This window comes from Aulonocara sp. 'chitande type north' Nkhata Bay, linkage group LG6 (genome assembly GCF_057382095.1).
Source record: "Aulonocara sp. 'chitande type north' Nkhata Bay isolate Kocher_YH1m ecotype deep benthic linkage group LG6, A_spYH_male_GT1.1, whole genome shotgun sequence".
NCBI classification, from domain to species: Eukaryota; Metazoa; Chordata; class Actinopteri; order Cichliformes; family Cichlidae; genus Aulonocara; species Aulonocara sp. 'chitande type north' Nkhata Bay.
In genome coordinates, this window is record NC_141349.1 from 24,769,226 (window position 1) to 24,794,769 (window position 25,544).

General features: G+C 40.3%; 1 protein-coding gene across 2 annotated transcripts; it reads right to left on the reverse strand.

Annotated features, from left to right (window-relative positions):
* Positions 1-2,027: 2,027 nt before the first annotated feature.
* On the reverse strand, positions 2,028-24,585 carry lcorl (ligand dependent nuclear receptor corepressor-like). Of its 2 annotated transcripts, XM_086295777.1 has the most exons (8): positions 24,331-24,548; positions 22,970-23,032; positions 17,168-17,256; positions 16,902-17,028; positions 16,206-16,427; positions 16,006-16,084; positions 4,962-9,661; positions 2,028-4,863 (listed from the first exon to the last, which is right to left on the reverse strand). In XM_086295777.1, exons 1-8 carry the CDS (start codon positions 24,419-24,421, stop codon positions 4,856-4,858), a joined length of 5,379 nt encoding a protein of 1,792 aa, XP_086151903.1. In that variant the 5' UTR covers positions 24,422-24,548; the 3' UTR covers positions 2,028-4,855. The 2 variants fall into 2 exon arrangements, with proteins under 2 accessions (XP_086151903.1, XP_086151904.1); XM_086295778.1 differs by lacking the exons at positions 2,028-4,863; positions 4,962-9,661 and adding an exon at positions 10,540-15,122 and having other exon boundaries at positions 24,331-24,585.
* Positions 24,586-25,544: the final 959 nt, after the last annotated feature.

The window sequence follows — 25,544 nt, forward strand, 5'->3', positions numbered from 1 at the left end:
TCATGATGGGTGTTTTTTTTTTTTTTTTTTTTCCCTCACCCCCCCTCCCCCCACTCTATAGTAATCATATAGTAGGGATTTAGAACAGTTTATTGTTAATGTATTTCTAAATTGTGTTTGAACTGTAAAAGGAAAAGTAATGAGTTGGACTTAATCACAACAAACTGATAGCCTTTATTGTGGGCCACGAGTGTCAAAATGAATTAAATACCAAATTAAATAATTGTGTTTTAAATGAAATTACATGTAATTAAGTTTAAACAGTTTTAATTTAACAAATTTAATGATGTATTAAATCATTTTGGCACTCAAGACCCTCCACACCGCGAGTATGTTAAATGTGTGGTGTATAGTTATTTGTGGGAACTTTATTTTTGTTTTTTTTTCACTTTGTTTTCTATTTACATTAATACATGTAGACACCCTGTAGGGTGTTGCGGGTTCAAATATTGAGGGTGAGCACAAAAACAACAATGGTCCAGGAGAGTCGGTCAAACAATGATTTTTAATGAACACACGCGTGGGGAGATGAACACTGCGCACAGACAGCATCGATCTCCGGCCAGTGATACACAAGTAGTTGTTTTTATAACATCAGGGTATTATTTATGACGCCCCCTCATGCGCCAAAGCAGATACAATACAATAAATGTTGACGACTTTTGACACATTTAAAAGGACATCTTCTCCGTCTCGAGGCCAGGCGCTTCCTGTTAATCTTCTGACTCTCACTTATCTCCTGGAGCAAACTGTCCCTTAGGCAGACACAATTTTGCAGTCACAAGCTTTTGCAAACTATTATTTGAACTCTTACCTAAACATGAGTCTAACTACTGTTTGTGTGTGTGTGTGTATGTGTGTGTCTCGACCTCCAACGCACTCAGCCTCACCCCGCCCGTTGACGCTTCTGGCCTTTTACCAGACAGAAGCTCTCTGTGATAGGTGTAATAATCTTAACTAAGAACATGTGTAATCTATTGAATAAATGCTTTGATGAAATGATAATTAATGTAATGGTAATGATGGTTATGAATAGTAGCAGTAAAATATTGCCCTGATCTCCACAACGGTGTTTACAGTGACTGCAAGGATAACCACACTACTGGTTGAAGAACTTATTTACTATGACCCTGGGGTCCGTTCTTCGTACCTCGCTAAGTAAGTTAGCTGGATTTGATTGTTGACGATTTTGCGTGATCCTGGATCGTTCGGTTCCCCGAAGCTCATCCGGGACTTGCTGTCATAGCAACAGAGCCGTAAGCGTAAACCTGCTCGGGAGCAGGCTTACTTTATGTAAACAGGATTAGATCGCGGCCACTCAGGTATGTCCGCTTCATGTATACGAAAGCAACAGCGATATTTTACCACTGTTTTACCAAAAATAAATATTATCAATGTAACTAAAGATAATGCAGTACTTGATCCTTTTATTGATGTCACACAGATACATACAGGTCATTTCCTAAAAAAGGGAAATGTACTATTAATCATTCTATTTCATGTATTTGATTATTTCAGATGTAATTCATATTCTAGAGTTGTAATTGTAAATTACTTCGTGTAATCAAGATGAGAAACCAAGGCTATAAAAGCGAAGGTGGATTTGGGAAGCCTGTCGCAGCCATGTCCTGTCCGTTTACGCGAGCCACCCATTGCGGAAGGTGCAAGATTGATAAGGAGAGTCCTCAGAATTCAGCGTATATTGCGGGATAGACAGGATCCTTTAGCTCAGCGCGACAGTGTGCTCATAGAGAGATATCGATCTTCCCGTGAGGGTATTATTTACTTAACCAACTTGTTGACGAGGGGGTGCAGGACCACCACCTGTCTTTTTTTGCTCTGCCCTTTTCTTGGTTGCTGTTATAAACAAACAGATTATTTCAGGGTCTCTTTTCAAGAGACTAAAAGCAATATAAGTGATAAATATTACCATTCTGTAGAATATTCTTATATTTCACTTTTACTTGTTCCCATGTTCTAGTGGCTCCACAACAACAAATGAATGAATAACTCACACCTCTCTCTGGTTATCTCAAAAGACTCTTTATTGGTTCAGTCACAGACACCTGTTTGTTGCATCTGTATTGGACAGTATAAAAACACATGATAAAGAAAATATACAACAGATGTATAGCACCAGGTTCTTCAACAAACAAAGGGCTGATGGTTATTTATCAAATGACAGAGACTTGCCCACCTCCTTTATGTTGAAACGGCAACCATAGTGACATGCATACAACGGTAGTCGGGCACAACACACCCTAAAGGGTGAAGTTTTTGACCTACAGCTGGACACCTTGGATCTGCCGGTCTCTGGACAGATGGCAGAAAAACAATGACATTGATCCAAGATTAGTGTTACCCCATCAACTCTCAGGCCTAGTCCTAGCTGAGCTCCTGTGGAGGTCGGCGTCCCTTGCTGCAACTTAAGAAAATAACAGAAAATCCAGGGAAACAGTGACAACTCAACATTTAAAAAGTAAATAATGCTATTACGTGTAAGAGGAAAAAAAAAAATTCTTATATTTTTGTTTCTCTGATGAGACCAACGCAGGTGGGCAAACAGTTTGTATAGCAGAATCCTTTAAGATCACATTACATGGCTATGGAAACAACTGAAGTAACATCCCAGGCCACTGGTACTCATGTACATCCATTCGTCTGTCAGCAATAAAATAATTACTACATACTGATAAATCATCTGGATTTGTATTGCACCAAACAGATTCTAGTTTTACAGTAAGGGGGGGGGGAGTGGTAGTGGGAGATGGGATGTGCAAAATATGGGAGGAGGAATCTGCGTAGTGGGATTAATCTCAAATATAGAGCCCCTTTCAGACGTGCACTCTTCGCCTTTGATCTGACAGCATGAAAACACGTAGGTTTCATGTGCGAAGGAAGACCCCGGTCACTCTTCTGTGAAAGCCACGACGGCAAAGCTTTTACTAATGTTGAACTTGCAACATTAGTGTATCAACTTCTACACTGCATGCGTCGCATTGCAACTTAAAAGGAACTTGCGAGATTAGGACAGCGACCGTATCGCGTGGACCTGCGAGTTGTTGAGCTCTCAAGTGAAAGACCTGAACAGAAATACCAGGTACACAATGTGATTTTCTCTCGCCAACTCTGTTTCGAAACAACAGCAAACATCTCTCTGAGCCTGTGCAGGAGAGGCAGGGTACAGCTCTCTCAGCAGGATACATGCAGTAATGGGTGCGTTCCACTTCCCACGTAGGCAAGTCTGAGTGATGTAAATTGCATCAGCAGATGGTGTGCAAGACATCTGCATGCCTGCCAATTTGCAGTGATGGCATAGACTTGCCCGCTGAGATGCTGCAGTTTACAAACAACATGTGCAGAAAGTAACAGGAAATGCTACTCGTCAGTGGTGTCTGCAGCTACTTATACGTGCAACGCACACGCTTAAGAAAAATACCCTGTTCATAGTGACAACAGCAGAAATTAATAGTTAAACAGCTGGTCAGGGAAAACTCATTTTTCCCCAGTAACTGGTGGTTGCCAACCTGTCTCTAGGATCGTGCCTAAATCTATGAGACAAACGCCCACACCCTCTTCACAGCTCAGTTTTTCAGATGATTTTGTGGTCCCAGTCGTCAGTTTCACATCATACTGAATAAAACGTAAAAATTCTAGTCATTCAAAGTTGGGAGGTCACTGGCTAAATATTTGTGAACAACAAGCGCAAAAAAAAAAAAAAAAAAAAAAAAAATATCACAGATTAAATACGAGTAAATTGTGAGAAACAATGTAAAAGCACCCTACGTCTGACTGACAGGATGTCAGCACTTTAACGAAAAGCCAGCGGTGCATATATCACGTCTGAAAGGGGCTCAATAGTGCAAAAAGTCGATCTGACAGCAAAATACAGTATATGCTTTGGGTGAAAATAATACGTTCTTAGAAAGATAACTGAATAAAAACAAGAAAGATCCCACAAACCATGAAATTAACCAGAAGCTATGTTCTACAACTGCATAATGCCATTTCTGTCACTTCACAGACACCTCTGCATTTTGTGGGGAATTGACAACTGAAAATGCTCTTGAAAAAGAACTCATGACATCAAAATATTTGGTTTTAGTACAGGCCAATTAGTGCATTTCAAGACACACTCTTACAGCTGTGGCCTTTTCACAGATAGCTACTGGAGTTAAGATTGGGTGTTAAGTGAACTGAAAGATTCCTTCATTAAAAGCCTGTTTTGGCTACTTGTTTGCGACAGCAGTAGAGAAAACAAAAGGCTCGGATTAAGAGAAAGTTTCAAATCAAATTCCAATATACTTTAAGCAAACCTAAAATACAAAAGCAAATATTAAATTACAAATTAAACATTCAAAACAGTGCCAAAGTACGAGTCACTATAAATAAAATAAGTGGGGGTTTTAGAGCTGGCATTGTGGCTTAAAGTAGTAAAAATTATGATAAATGTCAGGTTAAGATATACAGTAAGGGCTCATTTCCGAGAAGAAGTGTTGGTCTTAGTATCAGTAAAGGTACATTTTTAGGGAGATGGCAGTCGAGCTTTCATTCCTCTATGACCACTCTGACAGGGTTCACGGTATAAGCACTCTTTCCATTAAAACTCTGAAGTAACTATTATATTGATCTACTATACACCTTCAGAAAGACAAAGGCAAGATGACAAAATGTACATACATATCCATGGATAAAAATAGTGCAACATCAAGCTTTTAAGTTAGACTGCTACATAGCTGCTGATTGTAAGACTGAACCATACTGAGATGGCCAGTCTACGTGGTCAGCACAAAGTCCAAAGGCACCACGTTAAACCACAGTCCCTTTCCCAGGAAGAGGAGGCCTCATGCTTCAGTTAGCTTTCTGTCAGGAAAAGATAAAAGAACAAACGTTTATTGGGTAACTTTTGCATGGGCAAAGTCAATGCCTTCAATTCAAAGAAAAGAAAGAAAAGTAGTTACCAAGGACAAAGTCACGCCATCTCGGCCCAGTCAGGCCCCTCATTCGCGATTGTCTCAAGATTTTCGCTGGTGGTGGTTGTGGTGGTTCAGTAGACGCAACCCTGGGACTCTTGAATTTTCTTTTCTGCCTCCCTGCTGGCTTTGCTTCCTGCTCCTGGACTGATTTTGATGCAGAATCTGCCAACTCTTTCGAGGCAGTCCTCCTATTAATGCTCCTTTTTCTTTCAGTTTTCACAGCTTTAACGAATCTTACCAGTTGCCTGTCCTGTTCTGCAAAGAGGTATGCAGAAGGTGACCCTTCCAGTGTCACAGTACAAGAGTCCCACTCTTCCTCAGCCGATTCGCTATCAGGAGAGTTGATCTTCCTTAGAAACACCCGGCATTCTTTCAGCGTTTCAGGACCCCAGGCTTTGGAGCAAAGGTTCTGCTCTTTGTGTACATCCACGAGTTCCCGAGTTTGGCTAACCGAAGAGGCGGCAGAACCGTTTTCCAAACCAACAGAGTGCCGATCGTTTGTGGATGTGTATAATGCTTTACGTTTAGATTGTAGTCCAGTTACTATACGTTCATTTCTACAACATGATACTGCTTTTATGTTTCTCCTGTCCCTAGCCCCATTTTGCCACCTATCCCTTTCTTTCCGGGTTAGAAAACGTGTCCTTGCTCTAACCAGAGTGGCTTGATATATACTAAATGCTTTGCCTCTCAACGGCTGGACTTGGCGAGTGCGCTTGCTTGCAATGCTTAAAGTAAAAAGTTGTCGTCTGTGTGTTGACACAGCTGCTTTGTTTCTCTTCCTCAGCCGTCTCTGAGCCTTCTGATGCTGTAAAGGGCTTTTTGGCACCATTTTGGCAAACTTCTTGATGTGTTTGCGGAGTCGCTCTGCCTGAGGACTGTGGCAAACACTTTTTGCATTAGCAGAACGAGGGAAGTGCATAAGTTCGTAACGATTACGGGAGCTTGCCTTCTTGACAATGGCCAGAGATTGTGTCTCGGTGGTCTCCATAAACCAGGAGCAGATCTGCTGCATGCTACAGGACCTTGGTTTGTTGGGCGAACAGTCAAACAGTGTTCGGACCACAGAGGAATGATTTGAATTCTTGGCAAATAAACTGCTGTCTTTAGTGCCTAGTTTAGAATCGAGGGCCAATTCTTTTTCTTGGTTGTCCACAGCGTCTGAGACCCAAGTGTCAGAGATGACTCTTATTCGTCTGGCGAGCTCCTGGTTCATTGTCTTTTCCTCAGCTGATGCTGCCCACCACCTTAATGTCTCTTTAGACCTAAAGATCGAATCAACAGATACCCCTGCCAATCTGCTTACGTCTAGAGAAACGCCCTTCTTCTGTGGTCCACATGACTTTCTCTTCTCACCTGAAGTTTCGAAACTACTTTGCTGCTCATCCTGTCTCCTTTCACTGTTTGCCTTGTTTAAAAGAAGTTGTTTAGAGCGTCGTACCAGCGCATTGCTGCGGCTGTATGATGTAGAGGTGGCAACAGCATGCAAAAAGTGTATTGATGGCTTTCTCACTCTCTTGGAGTGTCGTACTACAGGCTGATTGGGGAGTTCATCTTTACTACCATCCTCTGTTTCTTTCCCTTCTTCTTTTTGACCCCTTTTGCTCATTAACTGATGACTGATTGTCCTGGGCTCTTTGGCAGACATGAAGTCTTGTAGAAGTACTTTCCTAGGAGCCAGCATTTCAGGAGACTGCCTATTCTCTTTATTGATTTGAATTTTACGTTGACGAGGTGACACTGTGGTCACTGTGACTGAGATTCCAGAGATTTTAACCTTTGCAGGTCTACCTGGTTTCCTTGAGCGAACAGAATCATCATGCTTTTGACATTTGATGTTACTGCCAGATTGAGGAGCAGGCCTTTTCGCTGGTCTGACAAAATCCAACTCCTCTGAGGTTGTTTTAATACTACCTGAGCTGGTCTTAGAGTTGTGCAATAGATTTACGGCTCGCCAAGCGTCATGAAATTCTGTTTGCAGCTGGTCAAAGCCCTCTGACACCAATCGTTTGTTTCTCCTCGAACGGCCATATACGACTGTTATCTTGAGGTTTTTAGTTGTATTCTCCTCAATATTAGGTGCCAACTGACATTTACCATTTACCATTTTAACATTTTTAGGTTCGGAATCCAAAGTCTTCTGCTTACGGGGTCGGCCAATTGGCCTTTTTGCTTTTTGCTCCAGCTGTGGTCCCAGTTTCTTCGGACGCCCAGGACGCCTTTTTGGTGGAGTGGTTTCATGAAAAGAAGTCGAGTTACCTGATAATCCCTGGCTGTCAGCTCCAGCTACGCGCTTAGTTGGAGTACCTTCACCTGATCCTCTGGAAGCATCTTTAGGTGATGAGGAAGGGGACCTGGGCAAAGAAGGAGACTTGCGTGGTGAAGAACCGTACTTGGGTGTTGAGGAACCAGATTTGGCAGGTGACAAAGCACACTTGGGTGTTGAAGAACCAGACTTGGATGGTGAATTAGCAGACCTGCGTGTTAAGGAAGCAGATTTGCTTGGTGAGGAAGAGGACTTCGATACTGAAGAATCAGACTTGTATGGTGAATAAAGAGACTTGGGTGTTGAGGAACCAGATTTGGCAGGTGACAAATCACACTTGGGTGTTGAAGAACCAGACCTGCGTGTTGAGGAAACAGACTTGGCTGGTGATGAAGGAGACTTGGGTGTTGAGGAACCAGATTTGGCAGGTGAAGAAGCAGACCTGCGTGTTGAGGAACCAGACTTGGCTGGTGAAGAAGATGACTTGGTTGGGGAACAAGAAGACCGTATGCATGAGGCAGAAGATTTTAGTGGTGAGACAACTGATTTTACTTGTGATATTGCAGGCTTTTTGCTCTGGATTGTGTGCTTCTGATGTGTCCCTGACCATGAAGACTCTTCACAGGGATCAAAATGTTCTGTTTGTGAGCCAGAACCAGAGCCTGCTGATTTGAGACTGTATTTAACTCCCTCTTTATCCTTTACTGGTGATACAAACATAAGTTTAATTGGACTAGTGTACTGGACTTGGGAATTTTTAAGACTCTCAAGACAAGTATCAGAATTTATAGGGACATCCATATTTGATGAGTCCTGTACTCTTTTTGATGATGCTGATCGTAACCGTCCTAAGAGAGGGACAACACTGTCACTACTATTGTTCTCTTTGCCTGAGCGATGTTTTTTAGGACTTTGGTCTTTCGCAGTCACAATCTGTGGAGTGACCTGGCTTTGACTTTTCACTTCCATGTGAGATAGTTCATGTCCTTTTTCTGCTGACTGAAAGGCAAGCTTCCCTGTGTTCACACATGAGGACAAAGAAACGTCATTTCTGGATTCTACGTTGGCATCCTTAGCATCTGGATCTTTTGATGACATATGATTGGTGCTAGATGAAGCCTTGTCCTTTTGTGCTTTCTGATTGAAGATAGGTTCAGAGAAACACGCAACAAAGAACATACGTCTGGGCTCTGTGACATAGGAGGAGAACCGCGGTGGAGGGACTATATTTCTCCTTGATCTTCTTGCACCCTCAGAAATGTTAAGCAGATGACACACTCTCCCTTTAATAGCACAAGCTTTCCTTTTACCTGATCTTTCAGCCTCAGTGGTTTCACTTGATGGGGATCCCTTGTGGCTTTTGTCATTTGTAGAACTGCAACCCTCACCACCTTCTTTGCAGGACAAAACACACTGTTTAGCTGAGCTTGTAGCCACTGTATTCACCTGTTTTTGTACACTTGAACTTTGTTGGTCATTGTTGTTCTGTATCTCAGGGGTGCATTTAGGTTTTTCAACATTCTGGCGATGACGGGATCTAGTAACGGGTGACTTGGATTCTTTGTCTTGGCGACTAAACAGCTCACTCAAGCTGTAATCACTGGGACTGCTTGTGCGAAGCACTGTGGTGATGATCTCAGTGACATGGGCATCAGCACGAAAAGGCAGGTTGTAGCTGGTTGAGGGAGATAACGGCTGCTCCTTTTCAGAAACATAGATAGCCGTAGAAACCAGAGTAGGGTCCTTGTCTAGAGGTGTTATTGTCTCCAGTTTCTCACTAAAACGATCCATGACATCCTGCAGTGAAGTCCCACTTGGATTCTTATCAGCCTGACTTCTTTCAGCGATCTTACTTTCAGCATCTTCTGTAGTTGCATTGACATCTGAGGCTTCGTAGCTTGCAGTTACAAAACTCTGTACCATGAGATTAACATCCTCCTCTTGGTGAAGCAGAGAGGGTGGGTTTTCATCACATTTCTTACCGAAATCTGATGGGATTGGGGAAAGAGGGGGAGGAGAGGGACTCTGCTCTCTCTTCAGAACAGGACAAGGAGGGTCTCCATCTCCTACCTCTCCATCTGTTGTTTTCTTGATTTGGAAGCTGCGTTTCTCACAACATATGGAAGAGGACAAGCATAAATTAGAAGAGGGTGTGCAAGGCGAATGGAACGATGCAGGAGAGGCTGCAACAAGACTCTGACACGAAGTGCAATGCAGCTTCTTGGAACATAAAACAGTGTCCCTTTCGTTCCTGAGCATCTCTTTTTCATGGCAAGCATACTTGAGGATTTGGTAGATTAAGGATTGGTGAGCTGGGCAGAGAGAACTCAGAACATCATCCAATGTGGAACATTGACCAAACTTAGTCCCTCGCTGTTGCTGACCTGCCTTGTCTTCTGTGAAAGATGGCACCGGGGAGCTAGAGGTAAAAGGTAAAAACTGGAGTTAGAATGTTTTACTCACAAAGTTTCAAATGAGAAAAAAAAAAAAGAGCATGCACACAAAATAATGAAGACTAAAAATTTCAGCAGCAAGCACATTTAAGTTGCATTTGTTCCATAACAGCACTGCCTGAAAGTTTGTCATTTCTGACTTCCATATATTTTATAGATGAGACTGGAGTTTGTGCTGGTTGCAAGACTGCACCCGCATTATTAGAGTTAATGTAAAAATGTGATATGCAGCTTAAGATGTAGGCAACATATTGTGATGAAATGATGGTAATGTATCCTTACAGAAATCAATGTTTGAAATAAGCTTAAGAAGAAAAAAAGTTACACAGTAAATTTTTTTGGCAGTAGACTTGCTAGCCATCAATAATGAAATAAAATGAACTCTGAATGGTACAAAACTTTCAGCTTAAATAATAACATTTGGAAAAAAAAAAGTGGAATGTAGCTTGTAGTGCAAGATGTTTTTGTGGTTTATTACACCAGGAAAACGATATTGTAAATGCAGCCTATTTAGCAGCGTTTGCCGTGTAGTTTTTCCCCCAAATGCACTTTCATTTTTGGAGTGCCACTATAATGTTGATGTATTGCAGAAGGAAGTGACATGATGCATTGCTCTACATTGTGTGAATGTGTGTGTGAATGGGTGGATGACAGGTTGTGTAAAGCGCTTTGGGGTCCTTAGGAACTAGAAAAGTGCTATACAAATACAGGCCATTTACCATTTTACCATTTACTGGATTCTAGCCCTTGTAAAAAGTTGTAAAACCTTTGATCTGCAGTACAACTCTCTGATAACTGTAAAGCAAACCATTATTCTAGAAAAAAAATAACAACAGGCGATTGATTAAAGAACTGTTTTATTGATTAGTTGCTGAAGGCAAATGATAACATTCTGCTAACAGCAGAAGGAATGATTGAAGAAACGCTCAACTTAACTTTTTTTTTTTTTTTTTAAACCAACAGCACTTTCATCAACAAACCAACAGTTCAAAAAGCCCTCTAATTTTCATAACAGCCAGCAGGTCCAAGAAGTAAGATATTTAATTATAGAATCAAGTAACTGATTTAATATCAACCTATTTTCAAGTTTTTACTTTTTCTCTCCAGCAATTTAAGTACTGTTTGCGGCCAAACCATGTCAGGTTTCAAGAGGCCAGGTTTAAGTGTTACATTCTGTAGTGTTGAGTCAAGTTTCCACTGCAGGAACTTTTCACTGAAGGAACCAGGGTACAATTACAATTCTGGGGTGTACCTCCAAGAGAGTCCTTGCTCAGGAGGTAGAACAGCAACTTTGGTGGTGGGGTTCAAGCTAAACTTTTCTGACCGACTTGTTAAATAATTTCTTCCAACTACTGGGCAGTTTGCTGTATTGTTGTGTTTAATTTAAAAGCGGTGGTGGTGGGTCTCGAACAGCCATTGCTGTTTCATACATGAGCAGTTTACAGCAATTTCATGTTCTTTGTCTTGTTTGACAGGTTGCTAATTTTCAAAAATAGTGCTTATTCAACATTTAACCTAACAGCATTGAGCCCCACTTGAAGCTTTTCTGGGCAGGAATATCTACCCTCACAAATTAGTCCTACAACTGGAACATATACAAAGGTGTATATGTTGCAAAACCACCTGCCCATCTCCGCCTAGTTTCTGCGGTGGAAACTTTCCAAGTACTTTAGGTGTTACAGAGGCTATATTGTTGAGTTTGTTATGACAAATTATTCTTTAAAATCATTAAAATAATTTAATAGTAACAAAATCACTAAACAATCACAATAGTCAGCAGTATAATTTCTGGACTAAATAAATTATATGAGCTAACATTTAAAAGCATTCATGCAATTGTAGCAATACACATTTCACAATGCATCAAAGTGCCCCGTTACAAATCAAGAACTACCACAATATTTAAAAAAATAAAAAAATAAATCACAGTTCTGAAGCGCAATCAATAAATAAATATGCCATAACAACACAAAACAAGTTTCTAGAAAAAAACAATTTTGTTTTATAAATCATAGTGCAATAATTGATTTATGCATAAATAGCAGAATTACGTTGCCTCAAAGATTTGCCAGCAGTTCAATCAAAAATTAAAAAGCCCTAATCTCAAAGCCCAAGTGTGTTCCCAGAATTAGCTGCAATTAAACAAATACAATGATGTCCTTTTTCAATTTCTCAGGGCGTGTTCGGAGTCATTTTGATATAAATAGTAGATAACTCCCAAAATAGAGACATGCTGTGCTGAGCTGTCGCCATAGAGTACCATGTACCGCAATAAGAACAGACATTCAGAAGTGGAGACAACATTTGCACAGCTGGAGGAATTACAAAGGTTGAAATGCCACAATTTTGTGACTGAAGAACTTTTAAAAACCGACATTAATAACAAAAAAAAAATAAAAATCTGTAAATGCCGCAAGACAGAATTTCAACCTTAAAGGAAAAAAAGAAAAAAAAAAAAAAGATTTTACACGCCACATGGCTAGTTTTTTTTTTTAAAGTTTAAGTGTTGTTGATAGCAGTGAATTTACATTTCGCTGTTTCTTGAGAGATAAAGAACTCATACAGATTTTAAGCTTGATTTGAAACCTAACACTGGGCTATAGGCAGAGAATGTTCAGAGGTATATATGGCAACAGGTTAAAGACGGTGAGAGAGAGGGGGGGGGCTGACATTGCAGCAAATCCAAAGTAAAGCAGCTTTGTGTGGGTAACCCTGAAATGCTGCTTTGGTAGTAGCACTGTTAATGGAAAAAAGCCCATTCTAGAGGCAGACATGAGTGTAGACGAAACTTTTAGCATTTTTACAGACGCAGACAAAGAAGCCTTAAAAGCCTGACACTGAATAGCCGCGTGGTCGCCGTTTAAACATTTCACTAAAAACCTAAACTACCGAAACCTCCAGTAGCTGACACAGTCGACCATCTATAACATTAAGACTACCCATAAAACAAATATTAATATTAGGCTTAACGGTATTACTGTTAAAACGTTAACTGAAATGAGTTTTTCTTGTAGCTACGCATCCATGTGCCAGGAAAACAGTCCCGTAAAAGTTAAGCAGCGGTCATGGTATGAGGTTTGCAGTAATACAGCTACAGTAGCAGAATTAGTAAATATCTGTGATAATAAAAGAACATCTTTCACAAACGGTACAAATACACAATAATATACAGTTCCCAAGCTTATCAGTGCACATTTAAAACATGCTGCACGTTTGCATTCCAACTACACTCAATACAGTGTTTAGATTAGCTTGTACAGAATGAAAGGAAATATGTGGACACAAAATGGCTTTTTTAAGCTAATCTCTTGTACAAAAACTCATAATCAAGATGTAGCCACCACAGCATATATACTGTACAAGCTCCCTGTTTGTAGAGGTCTCTAACAATAGAAATGAGTTTTTAAATAGTTTTAATGGCTCTAAGTCACTTGAAAAGCCTAGGTATACATACCCAGAGAGATAGAAAGCTGCAAATCACAATCATCAATGCTCCATTACCAAGGAGCTTTAAGAATTGAATTAAACCTGAATAACCTAATAACCTAACAGCTAACAAATATGACAGTCACACTTTATTTTTCAGCCTTAAAAGGTCTGCAACTGTGTTTCTCATACTTGAGTCTTGAGCAATCTTTTTGGGCAGCCATCATTGTTTGTTTTTCCTCCTTGAGAAAAGGATGTACAACACAGTACAACTACCCTGAAGGTAAAATAATTTGATTCTATATCACCAACAGATTCTCGTTTTAAAAAAGCCTTTGTTTTTAATTCTGTTGATCAATCGTGGTAGTAAAAATTACTAAGTGATCTAATGTTAAACTATGAATACGTTACATTTTGTTGAACATTAACTTATCGATGATTTAATTAGATGTAATCACATACTGGTATCTTAATAACCAAGCCACGAAACTCCACAGCAGTCCCAAACGGAAAAAAACAAACAAACAAAAAATAGAAAAACAGTATTCTGACAATAGTACAGTGAAACGAAAGGAGATGGTGAATTAAGAGGTTCAGTACCTCAGGCTCTGATCCGAATTCATTTACCACGTTGGTCTATCCATAAACAAAGTAAACGATCTAAATCATTCATCTAGATCAAGATGAGCAGGACTTCTACCTGAATAAAACAGTACTGTTTATGGCTGCTTTAACCAAAGGACTCAGAACGAAGCAGGAGAAATACAGCTTTAAGTATGACTATCACATCACAGACAGAGTTAAAAGACCTGAATATTAATATCAGTGTAGTTTGTAAAGGCATGTGTTGTGTTTTAACAAGTGTCTCCAGAAAACATTTATCTTGTAGGAGGTGATGTGTTCAAGTGTTGAGGTGTTTTTGAGGCGTTTGTGGTCTAGAACCTCTTTGCGTCAGCAGCTGAGGCAAGACTCCCTGAGTTAGTGGAACTGGTCGTGCTACCAGAACCAGACGAGTGAGAACTGGACAAACAGAAGTTGGCAGATTTCTTCTTAGGTGGGTTCTTCAGTGTTCCAGTACGCTCTTTCACTTTGTATTCTAGTGTGCTATGGGGCACCCCATAAACCCCCTGGGCTTTAGACACACTCATGCGACCAGCCATCACCATGGTGATGGCCTCCTCCATCAGTTCGTGGTCATACTGGCGGTACCTCCCACGCTTCTTTCTAGGTTGCTTGTCTTTATCCCGGCAACCTGCCCCATCTTCTGACTCATCCAGTGAGGATCCACGTGGTCCCAGGCGATGAGGTGACTGGCTGGCACTGCCTGGACATCCTTGTGCCAAGAGTGGAGGTCTGAGTTTGAAGAGAGATGAAGGTCTGGCAGCTGCTGTTGATGAACTGGCAGTACCTTCGCTTGATGAGGTACGTTGATGTAGGTTTTCAGCTACGCTGCAATTCTCAGCTGACACTGACCTTTTGTGGTCAGACGCACAACGAACCTGAGGAATACGCAGGGGTGTGGGTGGCTCCAGACTGGGGGTGGGGCTTGGAGGGGGCTGGAGAGCATCCCTGAGCTGGGGAAAACAGTGAGGGAGGGTCTTCTGTAAACTACCCGGCTGATAAAAGGCAAGAACAGATGAAGGGAAACTAAAGTCCCCATGCTCCTCGACAGCACCTCCAATTTCTGCTCGCTCTGCCCATGCTGCCACTTTCTGCAAAACAAGGCGTGCTTCGCCGCCCAGCATTGTTGACATCACATTGCATGATGTCACTTCATCCCTGATATCTCTGCTTCCTGCTTTAAGCTGATGCAGCACTCCCAGCCTCCCTTCAGCCCAGCCATCCAGACCCTGTCTCAGGGTTTGAAGGGGTATTCCATAAAGCAACGCAGCCCGCTGCTCCTGCAGCCTTCCTGATCGTATATCCTTCAAGGCCTTGGACAGCAATCCCTCAGACAGCTCCCAGCTCCTCTCAGTGTATTCCTTCTGCCTGCACTGCCTCCTAGGGATGTGAGGACCAAACAGCAGGGTCAGGATGGAGGTGATGGAGGTGGTTTGATTTGTGGCATAGGGGACAAGGGGGTGCAGAGCGAGGGGTCCACTCCTTTATGCCTTGTGTTGGTAACATCACTGTGACTGTTAGTTTCATGTCTGTATGTTCTCAGTCTGTTTGTGGGCCCTCACACGCACGCACACACACTGCTGCTGTGTGTCTCTCACACACAGCAGCAAAGCCTCTTCACGTCCAGGTGGGACAGTCTGTGAATGGCTGGGGTTACTTTGGTGCTCACATAAAACCCCTGTAGTTTTGGGATATCCAGTGAAAGTCCTACATGCTTGAAGATTGGATAATCAAACTCATCATTAATGTATTAGTAAAAACGGACGTAAAATGGTTGTGAAGTACTGAAATGCTCTCCTCATTATACAATCCTGAGCTGCTGGCAAATGTTATAATACGGCCATTGCTGTGACGTTACCGCTCAAGAGATAAAAGAGTAAACCCCATAGAACCACAACACCAAACACAAGCTAGCTCCTCACAATTTATTACAATTACTTGAACCAAAGCACTGCTAAAACAGGAATGTGTGTATTTCAGGCTGAACAGGTGCTATTTAGCTGAGCAGTGAGCATGACAGTAATAAACACAGTGCTCATGCTAACCTCTTAATCTTTGGCATGCTATATAGCTGTTGTTGTACCACACTCTGAAATGTGGATTTGCTGCAAACCAAAGTGATTTTTCTAGTCATAGGATATGGGCCATAGTTATGTAAACGGCATTCTTGTTTTTGTGAAGAAGACCCAGATTTAACTAAGAGTAGGGATAAGTCAATAGGCCAGACACATTAAAATGCAGTCAGAGAACTACAAAAACTTACCCTGATCCCCTGTGATTCTCTGATGATGACGAAGTTGTTGAGCAGGCAGAGTTCCGGTTGGAGAGGTCCAGCACACCATCTGTTACAAGACAAGTGGTCAGAGTCTGAGTGCCAGTTGTTTGGTTCCTTCAGGAGGATGCCCATGTTACAGTCAGACATAACATTTAATTTTATATGCGTGCACTAAATGCGTTCTCTACCTTCGATCGTGTTCTCCTCCTGAGTTCGGTTCACTGTGAGGTCCAGAGGGGCGTCAGATGCTTCGGACGCGTCAGACAAGGGTGATGAGGTCCTTGTGACACCATTTGTATTGGTGTGGAGCAGGCACTTGGATGCATACTCCTTAGCAAATGTGGTTATCATCTTCTTCATCAGCTCCTGAGCAATCTGAGGTATGTTGGAATCACTGCTCAGGCGCACATCTAACAGGAGGAGAAAGAAAAAAAATACAATTAAAATCACTGGTTTCAATTTTAACATGCATTATTTAAAGGACTAGAAAACTGATCTGAAAAACTGATCTAGAAAACAGTGTTTAAACAGCGTTTTTAATGAGATATTGAAATTAAATCCACTGTAACAAAAAATGTCTTCTGATGTTACCACACTAGAAACAAGTCTCAAAAGCATCCTAAATCTTTGGGAACACTTAGTGGGTCATGAATAGCAGAGATTTGACATGCCAATTACACCACAGTAACCGCAATGTGTATTAGGTCAATAATGTAATTCAGTTCATTGTGTACATCAGTAGACAGGAACTGTGAGATACTCCTCTCTGGTTATTCCCCACATTAATATTTATGTCAACTTTGGCAGCTGTTTTCAGTATAGGAGCTCTTAGTATATTAACAGTTCTACATAACAACGAGGTTGTCCAAATCCACCTGACTCACCTTTCTTGTGGAACACAGCTTGGAGGAACTTGTGTGCTGATTGGGTGCTCTCAGAGATGGTTGGGGCCTGACAAGGTGAGTAATCAGAGGGGGAGGAGAGGGGCGACGTGGCTGCAGGTGCTTGATCCTAGAGAGGATGATAAAGAGGAAAAAGAAGAAGATACAGAGACAGAAAGGTGATTACTTATTTAGAATTATTTTTTACTCTAGGGTGCAGAGAAAAGAAAGACAACCTCTCTGAGGCTTATCAAAACTAAAGTCCTTACACTAGATTTGTCCAGGAGCACGTTGCAGAAAGAGCACGGAGAGCAGTTTGATTCTGGAGACCAGTCATCTACCTCTTCCGGTTCACAGTCTGAAAGACACAATATCGCATAACCATGTATTACAGTACTGCTGATGGATCAAACCAAAACTGACAACAGGCAGCAGGGGTTTCTATTGTTTCCTTATACCAGCCACTTCAAATGCTGCTGACACAATACTAATCTCATTATGAGCCACGCTATCATATATAGACAATACACACGGAAGAATGACTAGAGTTTTTCCATAAGTGGCATCTAAAAATCAATTAGCTGCTAATGTTGATTTCAATAGAATGGTTTTGATTAACAGTTTATCATGCTTGTCTTTTTTATAACCAGTTAAAGTGACCGTCACTCCTGCCTCAATGAACTCTACATAACTGTTTAACACCCCCCTTTTTTAAGGCGACAAAATACACTGAACAAGAACTGCTTTTACAGCTACTCTCAACCAGAACGTTTGTTGCAGTAGCTCATCTATTGCAGATCAGTGCCTGTAAAATGACAAATGTGACCCTGAACACAAACTGTGTGAAGCCCACAATCAGTTTGATTTAATTCCGACTAATACTGTAGAAGGTGTAGTGAATCGTGTGAATGCGGACAGCAGAGGTGGGTAGTAACGAGTTACATTTACTCCGTACCTTTTTTGCACAATACTTTTTACTTTTACTTGAGTACATTTGTGAAGAAGAAACTGTACTTTTACTCCACTACATTTGCAAAATTCGACTCGTTACTTTTTAAAAAATACTTAGTTTAACACATTAGATAACATGCCGCCAGTGGAGTTTCCAGTAAATTTTTTACCAATCAGATGTGGCCATGCAGTCACATGACCAGTTTGAAACTGTGGCGGGCAGAGCGGCCCGAGCGTTTCAAAGTAGCGGACACACGGAAAGAAGAAACACATGAAAACATGGCAGAGCCAACTGTCTACGCTAGAGCTGAAGAGGATGAACACCCTTGGCCTCATATACAAAGAATGTTTTGCTTAAAAGCAATACAATATATATATATATATATATATATATATATATATATATATATATATATATATATATATATATATATATATATATATATAAATATTATATTGCACGAACGTGATAATTATATTGTATGAACATGATAATTATGTATACTGTAATAACGTGATATTATATTGTTCAAACGTGAAAGGTATATTGCACTAACATGAAAGGTATATTGTTAGAACAATAAACTTTTCAGGTTATAACGTGATATAGCTGTATTTTTCTTTTGCCTGGGTGGCAAGCTCTACGCTTACGTACTCGGATGAGCTTGCCACAGTTCTACAAGTTGTGCCTCCATCTCGTGTCCATATCAAACGCTGCTCGGCCTTTTCACTTTCATTTCTGTGTTTGTGCATGCGCAGTTTGAGAGGGTGCGTTGAGGGGCAACAGGATTTCAAACAGGTTTGATGTTCTTGCGACCATACGATTGATGATTGGGAGCTGGTCGTGAGAGCTTAATTGCTTTTCGTTACCCCATGTATACTACACGATGCACAACACACGGTTAAGGCGAAACTCGGGCCGATCCCCAAAACGGTTGCGCGACTGAAAAATCGGCTCAAAATGGGCCAAAAAAATTTGCACAGTGTATGCCCAGCTTTTGAAAGCTAGCTTCATCCGTCTCCCTCCCCTGTGGTTGGAAGGGGCGGGTTTTTATCTTTTTGCAGCCAGACTGAGGTGTTTGCCTTCTCAAGACAGCCATGGAGAGATTAGAGGCTACATCGTAGCTCCAGTCACGGCTTCCATCACTGTCTTTCTCGTCTTTCCCAGAGTAACAGCCAAACAGGAGGATCTAATGGCTAGCACTGCTTAGCCTTGCACGCGTTCTTATTTTAAACTTAATCTGGAATTCATTGCAAAGTGTTTGTGCGGGATATGAATGACAAGATTTTGTTTTTCAACAAGAGTTGGTAAAAAAACATCTCCAGTGTGATCAAATTTTCTTGCCAAACATCCGCAGCTTGGCAGTGTATACAGCACTATAATGACCAGAGCTAATTCTTTTGAAAACCATACATCATACAGGTCTCAACTTCATCAGACATAACCTAGACACAGAGCTGGATGATGCCAGTACAAACAGCGGCCTAACCGACGAAGATGATGGATCCATGGGGGCAGGAAAGCCAGAAGCAGGGGAGCTGGAGAGGTACCTTTCATGTCCATTCACTGGAGGTGTGGATCTATTGCATGGCTTTCCTCACATTAAGAAGCTGTCAATCAAAATCAATACAGCTCTTCCTGCATCTGGAGCTTGTGAAGGACTTCTCAGTCATGCAGGACTCCTGTTCATTGCTTAATAGTTACAGCTTCACAGAAAGAACCTTGAGAGCAAACTGCTGCTGAAGCTTAACCATCACTTCACTGAGTGAAGAAATGGCACATTTTTGCTAAATATCCAGAAAATGCACACCCATACAACTTATGGTAAACTGAGCTGCCTTGTATGTACATATGTTGAAGATGCCTCGTTCTAATGTTTTCTCTGAGGCTGCTGTGCCATTTGGAGCAAAAATGAATATAAAGTTTACAGCATATCTTGTCACTGGAAATTGTTTGCACTGTTTATATATTTATATTATTTACTGTAGGTATTGGTGAAAAAAGCTTTATGTTGTGAAAAACTGAAATCAGAATTGTGCCTTATTTTGTTGATGTTTTTACATATATTCCTTTTGAAAATACTAAAATTTGTATATTTATTTATTTTTGTTTGTCTGATAACATTTATTTATAAAATAAACCGGACATTTCAAACAGTTACTCACTACTTGAGTAGTCTTTTCACCAAGTACTTTTTTACTCTTACTTGAGTAACTTTTTTGAAGACTACTTTTCACTTTTACTTGAGTAATAATATTTTAAAGTAATGCTACTCTTACTTGAGTACAATTTTTGGATACTCTACCCACCTCTGGCAGACAGACACATGATGCCTCATCATGGTATATGCACAACTCACCTCTTGTCTGATTAGATGACATAGCATTAAAAAGAATACTGAAAATATAATTTTCCAACCTTATACATTGAGCTGTAAATGTATAACAGAATAAAATGTCCTATAAATTATATATTTTATATTATCTGCATATGACCCATTACCCCAAATTGTTTTAGATACATTTTAAGTAACCATCTTGCTCTAATCCAAGTGTATATTACATGAATACATCACTGATTGAAGAAGTGATTAAAATCAGACTTTAGATATGATGCTGCATTAAATGTAAATGCCTACAGTTGCCAGTAATTTTACTGTTGCCAATAGTGTGCTGCACGCTTGTATTTAAACAGCGGCATCAGCTGCCACTGCATTTGACTTTTTGAGCTAAAATGTTTCTGAGGTTGGATGTACCTACACCCATCAGCAGTTTACTTCATATCATGGAAAGCCTTGCTATGATTTTCTTAAAGGTACATGTAATATCAGTTTTCCAGAATAATTTTAGACCGATGCCTAAAATACTATGAATTAAAGTGTAAAGGATATTTTGGTACTTTGAAGGCACAATTTATATGAATTAAGTATATTTTAATTTCATATTGTTAGTACCGTATTTTTTTGGACCATAAAGCGCATTAAGCGAAACAAGCATTAGCATTTATCCTCCAGCTTCACTGTTTATGTTATGCTAACATAGCTATGTTGCTAGCGATCACATAGCACAGCATTATATACCAGCTAGTCCAACTTCAGTAACCCTACAAAAGTCACTGCTGTTTACTTTTCTGTCTTCATTTATGTTGGAAGTGATAGCAGAGCTGTATGTTTATATTTTTCACAAATCACTCACTCAAAACGTGGTATACCATGTTTAGGTGGAAACTAGCGAGCTAACTTCCTGCTAACTTCTAACTCCATTAAATTTAAGAAATTCTGTTTTCATGGATACCTGGATGTTAAACTTAATTGTCACACCTGGTAAAGCAGCAACGCTGCTCATTTTATTAAAGATGAAAGAATTTAGACAGTCTGTAACTCTCAGTGATGCCGCAGTGTTCGTTTGACTTTGAGACCTGAAGCAGACGCAGCTTTGGACCCAGATTACTCCGCGAGGCCCTTGACTACGGTACCCGTAATCCTCCGACAATACATCAAGCGGTGCGACTTCGTAGCTAAAGTTGTACTAAAAGATTTTTTGTCAGATTTTTGAGCGCTGTGTACCACATAAAATTGGTTCAAGGTCAGTAAGCACAACCGGAATTAATAATTAAGGCACACTGAGGATCTTTGAGAAAATTAAAGGATTTTAAGTATGCCTTATAGTGTGGAAAATAAATTATTAAGGGTGGCAGTAAAAAAAATGTTGCACAGTGGTGTTGCGCTGTCTTATCATTCATTTAAGATAGATTTTTTTTCCCACCCTGATCTTGTCTCAAATGAATGCCTCACTGAACAAATCATCCACCCAGCCAGGAGTCTATCACGTCATCTGACTAGGTTCCAGTGTAGCCTAACTCAAACTCCAGATGACACTGCAGACTTCAATGAGATCCCAGACAGTGTCAAGCAAGCTGTATGTTTTGGCTGCTGGTGTCCACAGAGTGCTAGAGGGATGTGAAGGCATGATCGAAGCTAATAAAGGCATCAGAGAGACAGAAAGTAAGACTTTCTTTAGTTTTTTCAGGGATCTACCAAATTCTGGTGTTTTAGGTTAGATTTATTTGACTTCCAGGTTCGATATTGTGCTCCTTCCTGATATAAGTACAAAGGGTAGTGGCACCATGGGTATGTTTTATGGTGTAACTGCTTGCTTTATATACTGCAAATATTTTGTGAAGACCTTTGTTCTTGTGAGGCTGACATACTGGTGGTGCCTTGGAGCACACCGTAAAGAGTGACGGAAGTTTCCAGGGCGTGGGGGCTTTTGTGACGCTGAGGTTGTTATGTGACTGCAGAATTTTAGCAGGTGAGAAATGGGTCACACATAAACACATGGCAAAGGCAAAGAAGATTAAATTTCAGCTGATACATTACAGTTTACTCAACATGGTTTTGGGAGCTCTGGAGACTCTACTTTTCAGCATACTGTACAGTCATCTGACACAGAAATGGACTCTATCTCCTCAGGGCTCAGTTTTAGGCTTTTGAAAATCTAGTCCCTGATTACTCCTACCACAGCTTTAGGTCTAACAAAATATTGAAATTAGAATACCAGAAAATATTTAGACTTGCCTCTAGGATCAGTGAAACTGTATCATAATTTGTTAACAATGGTTGTTAAATAATCTAATAATGCAATCTGCTGTGCTTTCTCTCGAGGTAGCATAGAGCATATATATGTAAAATTATGAGTTAAAGAGGAAGTGGACTGCTTTTAAATGAGCAGGAAAAGAATCGTTTTTGCTATTTTTGAGTCCTACTTAAAAACAATATACGGTTAAAATTACAGTCAAATGGGAAGTACAAGTATGAATCATACTGAATACGTAGTTTCTGATTCAACTACTTAAATAACGTAATGAATACCAATCAATAGCTAAGTAAATCCCACAACAAATGCTAATCTTTTTTGGTTTAAAAGCCTTAATATTGGTGACACAATTTTGAGGTCTGATATTATAAGAATAGATATGGGACAGCGTTGGGAAGACAAAAGGCATGGCAAGAATAATGATTTGTTTGTTTGGCAATATCATCGCTTATGCTGAAAATAAATGTACAGTCCTCTTATAGTCACAAGCCAATGGTAAAGAGCATATACAACCAACAACCCACCATGAAATAAATTGAGGTCTCTCGGCAGCGGGCCATAAATTCCCTCCAGAATGCTTTCAAACCCTGCAAGACAAAAATGGGAGCAATCCATCAGTGCTGATACGAACAAGTGCATGGTTTAGGGCTCCAAGATCTGAGAAAAATCTGCTCTCAAAACTGTTTACTATGTTGTCATTTTCAGGAAGACAGAACAATTTAGATGTTTACAATGAACTCTTTATAAACCTTGAAAAACACACATACATGATTACATGTAGGATGCCATTGTCACAACAGTTTAGATCAGAGGTGTCAAACATGCAGTGTGAATATTACTGTGAAGTTGTTATTACTCCCATTTAAAATTTCCTGGTGTGGTGTTAACAGCATTATTTCACAGGAATTAAAATGTAACTGTAGATACAGGCAATTTCTTTAAATCACAAAAACAAATGTAAAGGTTTATTTTGTGCCTTTTTAACTGTGATACATACAATACCAGACGATGCAAAGAACATCGAGAAATGCTGAAACTACATCAATCATCATATTTGCAAAATGACCAAAATAATTTGATGTCTGACAAAATTTTACGGGAGTCTTCTATATTTTGGGTGATGTCAGTTTTTTGCTTTGTTTAAAAAAAAAATTAAAAAAAAGATCGAGTTTTTTTGTGACCAAATGGACAGTGGTCTTATAAATCCGGCCGACTTGAGACCGGACTGGACCGTATATGGTTCATTAGCTAAAACGAGTTTGACACCCCTTGTTTAGACGTTATACACAGTAGGAAACTGACTTACGAATAGGTGCGCCAGCCTTATGCTAACATCACCAGCTGCTGTAGCATTAAAAACTACGTTCAAATTAGAAGAGAGCCCGAGAAAAACCGTTACCGGACACCACTGAAATGAATGCTTTCCTGGCATTGCACTGACATTAGCTTACTTAACGTAACAACAACATCCTCCCGAAATAACAACAGCTTTTAGCTAAGCACTGCTATAGCATAGCCATCGAACAATAAACAATTATAACTGTATGTTACTAATATAACTGATTGTGTTATGGTACACCGATAGATAAAATTACATATCTTGGTTGGGCATATGCATTATATCTTATTGGTTACAATCCAATTTAAGACAGAAATGAAACGACCCAAGAAAGCGCTAACGCCGGCGAAGGGCTAGCAAGCGCAGACAAAAGGAGCTAGCTAAGCAGCTGTCTTGGCTTAACTGAACACTAAAAGCAGCCACATCAGTAGCTGCTAGTTAGCTAGGAACCAACACAGCTCGGGTAGCGATCCCTCTGTTGCCGGACAAAACCATTCACTACATGTTTTATTTTTTACAAAATACTAAACTGCATATGAACCATACCGACGCAGTGTATCAATTTGTAACGCCAAGAATCAAGTTCCCGCCGAAACAACTTCTTTTCTGCCATGCATCTACACTGCAGCGTCGTCATTCTTCGTCCTCTGCCCCTCTTTCTCCCCTGTTTGCGTTACAGCCGCTGTGTATTGTAACCGCTGCGGTGCATTTGTCGCCGCTACCCGATCCGTACCTGAAACCCAATCCGACCACGCATGCGCGAACCTTACCTCACTTCCTCTCTTTGCCAACATTTCCTGGAGCACGATTAAAAAAACAAAATTTAAAAATGACCGTTGTTGTAACGCAAACAAATTACCAACATGATCAGTGCAAGCAGACTAGATGATTCATAGAATTATGAAATTACTAACGGCAAATTTATATATGAAAGACTCTGTCCCAACCCTTTACGATCCAAGGTTTCCACTGTATCCATGCAGCCTACTGTGGAGGTCACAAAATATGGCGCTCCAGAGCGGCTGCAGCCAGACCCTTCTCAACATTTTCTGAAGAGTTGGTTCCCTTTCTTCTTGAGTATTTTGCAGAAAGCATAGGAAACCAACAACTTCCCAGTACAATGCATCAAGGTTTGACCAGGTTGATTCCAAAGCCTAATAAGGAACTATTAATATTGATAATTGGAGACCAACTAGCTTATTAAATAACGATTATAAAGCATTTGCTCTAATTTTAGCTAGTAGACTTAAGATGGTTCTTGACTCGGTTATTGATGAAACACAATCTGGCTTCCTGCCCAAAAGACACATAACTATATCAGATTGGTTTTAGATATTCTGGATTATTCTGACCTAATAAATAGCAATGGATTCATATTATTTTTAGAATTCCACAAGGCCTTCAATACAGTGGAGCATGAATTTATATTTCAAGCTCGAGATAAATATGGTTTTGGTACTTACTTCTCTTCAGTGATTATACAATAACAGTAACAACAGTATTAAATTAACAAATGGTACTTCACCCAGATTTAACATAGAAAGAGGGATAAGACAAGGCTGTCCCATTTCTCCATACCTTTTTTTGTTAATTGCCCAACTGTTGTCTAGTCATATGAAGTCAAGCAATATAGAAGGTATATGCTAATTGGCAAAGATTTACTCATAACACAGTTAGCAGATGACACCACATTATTCCTAAAAGATGAACATCAAATATCTATTGCTGTTGAAACAATCTCCACGTTTCCCAAAGCTTCT